The sequence below is a fragment of the Onychomys torridus genome, chromosome 14 (genome assembly GCF_903995425.1).
Source record: "Onychomys torridus chromosome 14, mOncTor1.1, whole genome shotgun sequence".
In the NCBI taxonomy this organism is placed as follows: domain Eukaryota; kingdom Metazoa; phylum Chordata; class Mammalia; order Rodentia; family Cricetidae; genus Onychomys; species Onychomys torridus.
Genome location: NC_050456.1, coordinates 25,451,074 through 25,459,431, shown reverse-complemented (window position 1 = coordinate 25,459,431; position 8,358 = coordinate 25,451,074). Strand labels below are relative to the sequence as shown.

Below are 8,358 nucleotides of genomic sequence, written 5' to 3'. Positions count from 1 at the left end.
AATTTTTTCCCCTCAAAGCTTTGGGCGTGTTTTGATGAGCCTGGTTTGGCTTAACTCTCTCACACAACCCCTTTCTGAGAATGAGCTTCTGTTAATGGCATTGGAACTAGGGAGACTGACGAACTACACCTGCGGTGTCTTAGGGCTACCAACAATTATAAAACATCGGGGATAAAGGGAGACGGACGACCCATTACTTCCTACTAAGACCCCTTCCCTCACACTGGCAGGTCTGGGCCATGCCTTCAGACAAGGTCTGCATTCGCCTCTGCCTGCTCTTCCCGTGGCTCGCTTGATCCGGCTGGCTTCCCCTCCCTGCACTCTAGACACCTTAGACCAAAGAGCTGTCGATGGGGTCTGAGCTCATCTTGAGAGCGCCCCCCAGAGAAGTCCCCGAGAAAGGAGAGCGCTCTGCTTTCCGCTTGGCTTTAGCTACACAAGACCCAGAGCCCCTGCCCGCTTAAAGTCAGGGTTGCCCGTTCCAAAGCCACCGTGGGGGCCCGCAGGAAAATGCAGGCCCAGATCGGAGGCCCGCGGGTGCTCAGCGCCTTCACGACGGAGGTAGGTGGCGAGGAAAGCCAATGTTAGTAGAGTCGTTGGCTTTGTGTTGAGGGAGTAGAGAGCACTCTTCAAGGAGAGGGTTGAGATCTTAAAAAGCAAATAAAACAACTTTCCATACTATAATTGCTATTAATGGAAAGGAGCCTACGCTGAATTAAGTAGTTCAAAACTGCTTGTTCATTATCGGGAGCTCCCTCACTACAAGGAGGGGAAAGAAAACGTGAAAACAAAATACAAAATCAAGAAGCCTCCTTGACTGGCCGCCGAAGTGTCTAGGAGGCACCTGCCGGGCCAGGAAGCGCTCCGCCCTCTCAGCCTCTAGCGCGCCAAGGAATCTCACACAGCAGACAAGCAAAGCAAAAACAAAAACAAACAACAACGAAAAATGCTTAATTTCCAAGGAGAAAATCGGAGGTGGTTTCCCAATCCGTGTCATGCAGGGCTTGGCTGGGTAGCCCACTCAGCTGCTGATCCCGGCCTGGTAACAGCCATGAGGCTGACGCCCCCGGCTCCGCTAGGGAGCACAGCCCACAGCTCCCCCTTGCCAGGCGCCCAAGGACCCTCAAGGCGCGGGGCTCACACTTGAAGCCTGGGAACGCTCAGACAGGAAACCCACTTCCTCCTAAGCAGTTTCTTCCTAGCCGGATGAGAGGCGCCCAATTGAAGCAGAGTGATCCTCATCTACTAATATCCAGCGTGGCCACAAAGCGACCGGCCATTTACGCCGCCACTTTAGACAAAGATATTTGGTTATTCCCGGGGAAGCGAGTGCACTTTTGCATGGCTGAGCTCCGGGAGGAGGCGAGCCTCAGCCCAGCCTCCCGCCCGCTGGGTTGCGGGCGTCGAGATATTCGCCTCCTCCCGGACAGCGAGTTCCACCGGGGTTCAGACTCAGTTCCACTCTGCAACGGACCCGCGGGCGCTCACGCGGCTCCCTGGCCCGGCTCTCCCTGAAGCAGCCGCAGGGAAAGCAGCGGGGATCTGGGCTGGGCTGCTGGGACTGTGATGTCCTCGGAAAGTCAGCAGCAGCAGCTTCAGAAGCCGCGGCATCCAGGCCATGGGCAAGGGTCGGGGGCACCAGGTTTGTTGGAGATGGGACAACTTGAGTGGTGGACTCTCAACGCTAATCCCCGCACCCCTGTCCTCCTAGCCCAGAAGGCCAGCGGTGTTCTTGCCTGGGCCGGCAAAGGGGGTGGAGAAAGGGAACGGTGGGGTGGGCTGGGCTGGGGGGCTGGTCCGCTGGGGAGCCAGGAGCTTGGTGGGGGGGGGGGCGCGGGGCTCGGTGACAGCCTCCCGGAGGCAGCCGTTCCCTTACTCAGCTCCCCCTCCGCCCGCTGGGATTCTCTCGGGTAAGGGGAAAAGGGGGCGGGGAGCAGAGGTGTCCCTCTGACAGCGGCAGAAGAGGCAGACAGACTGACAGACACGTAGAGCAACAGTGCAGCCCCAGGGTTCATCCCCAGACTCGCACACTCTTTTGGTGGTGCCTGGGGCTCAGCGCCGCGAAGCCCCGATGTGGTCCGGAGGCGGTGGGAAGGCGCGGGGCTGGGAGGCCGCAGCGGGAGGGAGGAGCAGCCCCGGCAGGCTCAGGTGAAACCCCGCTCCCTCTCCCCAAACACCAGCCCCCGACCCCGGAACCCTGGCCGAACTGGACGGCGGTTCCACTTTGTAACTCCTCAAGTTGGTTGCAAAGCAGCCTTCCTTCCTCCTTTTCCATCCCTCCTCTTAGGTGACTCTCTACCCCACCTCTGGCCCTCCCGCTCTCGGCTCCCTCCTCCTTTCCCTCCCCCGCCTTTTCCTCGTGCGCCACAGGCACCCCACAAAAATGGGGGTGGGGGTGTCCAAGGGAGGGGGAAAGTAATGGTTTGGGTCTCTCTCTCTCTCTCTCTCTCTCTCTCTCTCTCTCTCTCTCTCTCTCTCCTTTCTCTCTTTGAGACGTAAAAATCCTGACAAGTGAAGCTTAAAGGTGTTTACCTTGTCATCAGCATGTAAGCTAATTATCTCGGGCAAGATGTAGGCTTCTATTGTCTTGTTGCTTTAGCGCTTATGCCCCGCCTCTGGTGGCTGCCTAAAACCTGGCGCCGGGCTAAAACAAACGCGAGGCAGCCCCCGAGCCTCCACTCAAGCCAATTAAGGCGGACTCGGTCCACTCCGTTACGTGTACATCCAACAAGATCGGCGTTAAGGTAACACCAGAATATTTGGCAAAGGGAGAAAAAAAAAAGTAGCGAGGCTTCGCCTTCCCCCCTCTCCCTTTTTTTTTTTTTTCTTCCTCCTCTTCCTTCCTCCTCCAGCCGACGCCGAATCATGTCGATGAGTCCAAAGCACACGACTCCGTTCTCAGTGTCTGACATCTTGAGTCCCCTGGAGGAAAGCTACAAGAAAGTGGGCATGGAGGGCGGCGGCCTCGGGGCTCCGCTAGCAGCGTACAGACAGGGCCAGGCGGCCCCGCCGGCCGCGGCCATGCAACAGCACGCCGTGGGGCACCACGGCGCCGTCACCGCCGCCTACCACATGACGGCGGCGGGGGTGCCCCAGCTCTCGCACTCCGCTGTGGGGGGCTACTGCAACGGCAACCTGGGCAACATGAGCGAGCTGCCGCCTTACCAGGACACCATGCGGAACAGCGCTTCGGGCCCCGGATGGTACGGCGCCAACCCAGACCCGCGCTTCCCCGCCAGTAAGTGAGGCCGCCCCGCCGCGGGGCCGCGGGGCTGAGCACCGGAGGCGCGGCGCTGGCCGCTTATGCTCGGCACTGGGGTGGGCAGCCGGGCGGGCAGCATCATCTAGTGTGGTGTGGGGTGCGGGAGCTGGACCTTCTTTGTCCCCCGCTGGGCTAGGGTTTCAAAAGAGGCACTTAGCAGAGATGGGGTCCTGCGGACAGGTGCGGGCACCCAGCAACCGCAGGCGCCAACTATTGGCTTGGCGCGAAAGACTTTCAGGGTGCCGAGGGAGGCCCAGCCTCAGCTGAGGACTCGGGCCAGTCGAGTTGGAGGAAGGCAGGCCTGGCCAGGAGAGAGGCCGCTCTGCTGGGACGCATCCCAGCGCCCAGCCCGGGCTGCCTAGCTTCCTAGAAGTCTCTGGGCGGGTTGGAAGGGCGCACAGCTCTGGAGGCGGCTCTAAACGGGGCCGAGCAGGTGTCCTCACCTAGAGCCCGCGAAAGAGAAGGCAAGAGACCAAGAGCCTGGAAACTGGGGCTTTCGAAAGTGGCAACTCCCTTTTGCTAACCCCTTGCAGTTGGGGGGGTCTACCGTCCGACCTAGCTCTCTGCACCCTCCCACCCTCACCCCGGGCTTCCCACCCGGCTTGGGCACGAAACGAACAGAAGCGCCCTGATTCTAAAGAGACCCTGACACACCGATGAAGGGTAGCTAGGCTTGAAACCCCCAAGCTCTTCGACGGCACTGCCTGGGGAAGGCATTAGCTACTCCCCAGCTGGCTGGGCCTCCCTCGGGAAGGAGCACTAGGCGGCCTAGGTGAGGAAGATGCCGTCGAAGGTTGGGGCCGGCGGGCCAAGGGCCAGGAAAGCAGGGTTGGCCCGGCCCCGGCCCCAGCCGACGCTGTGCGTTTGTCGCTTACAGTCTCCCGCTTCATGGGCCCGGCGAGCGGCATGAATATGAGCGGCATGGGCGGCCTGGGCTCGCTGGGGGACGTGAGCAAGAACATGGCCCCGCTGCCTAGTGCGCCCCGCCGGAAGCGCCGGGTGCTCTTCTCCCAGGCGCAGGTGTACGAGCTCGAGCGACGCTTCAAGCAGCAGAAGTACCTGTCGGCGCCCGAGCGCGAGCACCTGGCCAGCATGATCCACCTGACACCCACGCAGGTCAAGATCTGGTTCCAGAACCATCGCTACAAGATGAAGCGCCAGGCCAAGGACAAGGCGGCGCAGCAGCAACTGCAGCAGGACAGCGGCGGCGGCGGAGGAGGAGGAGGAGGTGGTGGCGGGGGCGCCGGATGCCCACAGCAGCAGCAAGCTCAGCAGCAGTCGCCGCGCCGGGTGGCCGTGCCGGTCCTAGTGAAAGACGGCAAGCCGTGCCAGGCGGGCGCCCAGGCGCCGGGCGCCGCCGGCCTCCAAGGCCACGCGCAGCAGCAAGCTCAGCAGCAGGCGCAGGCGGCGCAGGCGGCTGCCGCGGCCATCTCGGTAGGCAGCGGTGGCGCGGGTCTAGGCGCACACCCGGGCCACCAGCCGGGCAGCGCGGGCCAGTCCCCGGACCTGGCGCACCACGCAGCCAGCCCGGCAGCGCTGCAGGGCCAGGTCTCCAGCCTATCCCATCTGAACTCCTCGGGCTCGGACTATGGCGCCATGTCCTGCTCTACCTTGCTTTACGGTCGGACCTGGTGAGACGTGGGACCCGCCCGAGGCCCGCGCGGCCTCGCCGCTTCGCCTCTGCCCGCCCGCAAAGACCACCATTCGCCCGCTGCTCCACGCGCTTCGACTTTTCTTAAGAACCTGTTTGTGTTTAGACCAAGGAAAAAGTACACAAAGACCAAACTGCTGGACGCCTTCTTCTTCCTCCTCCTCCTCCTCTTCCTTTTCTTCTTCTTCTTCTTCTTCTTCTTCTTCTTCTTCTTCTTCTTCTTCTTCTTCTCCTTCTCCTCCTCCTCCTCCTCCTCCTCTTCCTCCTCCTCCTCCTCCTCCTCCTCCTTCATTTTCTTCCTCATCGTCTTCGCCTTCATCTTCTCTTCTTCTCTTTCTCCTTCTCCTCTCCCACTCTTTCTTTCTGCCTCCATCTTCCCTTCTTCCTTTTCTCTTTCCTACCTAAAACTTGTGGATTATTTTTGACATTAAAAAAAAAAATTAGAAACAGCCAAGCAAATACAACCCCTTATGGATTCTTTAAACAGAGAAGGACATAGAACAAACACGGGGTATCTTTCTGGTGGTTCAAATGGGTTCCCAAGCTTGGTCCTAACACAGTTCTGGAACCTGCTCTGTACTACCACGGCCCTGAACTCTAAAGACGGAAAACTTCCCTCTGGATGCACTCTGCCAGCAAAGCGGACTTGCTTGTAAATACCAGGATATTTTCCCCCCAGAAGGAAGGACAGGAGCTGGAGAGGGGAAAGATTCTTCTGCATAACCCACTTGTACCCGACACAAAGGAAGTGCCCCCTCCCCGGCGCCCTCTGGCCCTATAGGTTCAGTCCAGGCTGGTCCCTCAGAAATTGTTTTAGGTTTGATGTGAACATGTAGCTGTAAAATGCTGTCAAAAGTCGGACTAAATGCCTAGTTTTTAGTAATCTGTACATTATATTGTAAAAAGAAACCCAGTCCCAGTCCCCAGCCCCTGACTTTTTTTAAAGGGCATTGACAAACCTGTGCATATTATCTGACAGTTTGGTACTCAGCCTCAGTCTCCTTTTCGGTTGTAACTTATGTAGATATTTGGCTTAAATATAGTTCCTAAGAAGCTTCTAATAAATTATACGAATTAAAAAGATGCCTTTTCTGATTAAAACCCCTTCTTTTTGTTTGGTTTTTGATTTGCCTTTTAACGGCTTGGGGAGGTGGGAGGTAGGGGCTCATTATTAAACCTGATGGGACCCAAATTACTGGGTTTGAGCTCGGGATTCTGATTCTGACCAGGTAAGGAAGCCAATTCTAGAGTTTCCATCCCACAAAAAGAGGGGATTTTGTTCAGCTTTGAACTCTAGTGGAATAAAAATCTGGAGCAGTCTTGGGACCTTTTGATAGGATGAAAAGTAAACTACTTCTTTAGAAGGGGAGGTAGCTGGGGGGGAGTGGGGGGACAGAAAACAATGGACTTTTTTTTTTTTTTTTTAAGAGCCAACCTTCTGATTTTAGGAGTCTCAACAGCTGGTCTTACACAGCTGACCCAATGTTTAAGACAGTGGACCAGGTCAGCCGTTTGAAATAGCTCTGGAGATACTGTCATTTTTAGTGATGAATTGCTTCTGTACATTTGAATTTCAAACCTATGTTCCTAATTCCCACCTAGCCTCCTAACATTTAGAATCAGTGTGGTTGGTTCTGAGTTTTATTTCAACACTCTAAAGCAAGGTCCTTCCCTGCTCAGGGATCATCAGCTCCCCACCCCTCCCCTCCCATCCTAGAACTCTACATCCTGGCTTCTAGTGGCTACTCTGTCTTATCTCAGTGTGGACATGGTGTCCGGTTTAGGGGTGCCTCTAGCAAGGCATGGGGAGCTGCTGCCTCACTCTTCACCCCAACACTTTCAATACCTAGGCTCCTAAATCTTTGCAGGAATGAATCCTTCTCCTACCCCCAACTTTCTATCACCCCCCAAAACAAAACCAAAATAACTTTAAACTGCCCCCCATCTCTGATTATTTTCTCATCTCCACTAGCAGATAGGTGTGCTGGGAAACCATTAAGGTTGTGCCGGGGGAGGGGGGGGGTGGTCCTGGTCAAAGCGTGGTCATGGATAGAGGAAAAAACCTACAGCTCCTTGGATGAACTGTTGCTTCTTAGGAGTTACCTCTAGCAACCCTGTGCAGATAAGGCAGTCTGTGAGCTGCAGATGGACAGCCCTACCAGCCCAGGGTGCATCCAGCGCCTGCAAGGGTTTGATGTGGTGACTGATTGACTTTGGGCACATCTTGTGTTCATTTTTCACTCAGACGTTCAACTATATTTTTCCTTCCTCTGTGACTCCCGTCTTCCCTCCTTCCTTCCTCTCCTCTGTCCTATTCTCTAACAATTTTTCCAAGTTCTCCACTGCACCCCTCCCCCAGGATCTTGCCGGTTTTTGTTTTGTTTTTTAAAAAATATGAACTTGAATCCAGCAGTCGTTTTCCCTGATGTCCAGGGGATTTCTACTCTACCGTGCCTTAGGAATGGGGGCCAAGGGTGGCTTTCTTCCTCAGAAACCTAATCCTGGCTATGGGGATGTGGCTTCTCGTATCTTGAAGGTACTCTGATATTCTGAAAGGATGGTTGGTTGAGTCTGCTCAGAGTCTGCATGGGGCGGGGGTACTCTCGGCAGAGCTCATATTTTGGAAAAACAAAACCAGGAAAGTTGAATCATTTCTGTTGGAATAGGCATCTGTGATTCTGGGACAAGGACTGCAGGCTGTGGATGTCCAGGGAGGCAGGTGCTGGCAGCTGCTGCTCAACTCCTAAGTGGGGGGTGAGTTTAACTCAACCAGTCCAGGCCCAGGCAGAGCCTGGCGGGCGGTAGACACCACACTGCTCTGCCTCCATTCTAGCGGAGTAACAACATGAGTGTACTGTAGCGCTCTGTCTTATGTTCCTTATGCTAGTTGGAGTTTCTAACAAATACATTTCTTCTCCAGCCGGCTTAGTTGGAAGTCTGGTTTACTTGTCCCTGAAATAGGTGAATTCGGAGGGGCCTGGGGAAGAGCCCCAACAAACAGGGCTTTGGCCTTATCATCAATCACTCTGGTTCTTCCAGCTCCCGCCTAGGGGACCTGTGGCAGGTACTGAAGCAATCTTGGGAAGCGGACTCTTTAGCAAACTAGGTGCCAGATTCAAGGTGAGAGCTCCCCACAGCTTGCGCACACCCTGCATCCACACAACCGGCTACCCGCTCAGCATCTGGAAGGGGCGCTCGCTTATGCTTATTTCAGGCTTTCAATAACTCAGGCTCAAGTTGGTTCTGGCCTCCCAGAAGAAGAAATAAGTATTCCGGAGATGCCCCTGGCACTAGAGATGTTAGAAGAGGGGAAAACTTCCCTAGTGAGCCTATAGAACAAATGCCTTAGAAACTGTCCCCCTGACAAGTACCTCACCCGACCCCAGGCCTCGATGGTTCTGGCAGTGGGGGTATTTTGCAGACAGCATCCTCAGCTTTGCTCCTC

At 56.0% G+C, this 8,358-nt stretch overlaps 1 protein-coding gene across 1 annotated transcript; it reads left to right on the top strand.

Annotated features, from left to right (window-relative positions):
* The first annotated feature begins 2,071 nt into the window (after positions 1-2,071).
* Positions 2,072-4,897, top strand: Nkx2-1 (NK2 homeobox 1). The gene is made up of 3 exons (XM_036205594.1): positions 2,072-2,148; positions 2,853-3,238; positions 4,140-4,897. The coding sequence occupies exons 1-3, from the start codon at positions 2,072-2,074 to the stop codon at positions 4,895-4,897; spliced, it is 1,221 nt and encodes a 406-aa protein (XP_036061487.1).
* Positions 4,898-8,358: the final 3,461 nt, after the last annotated feature.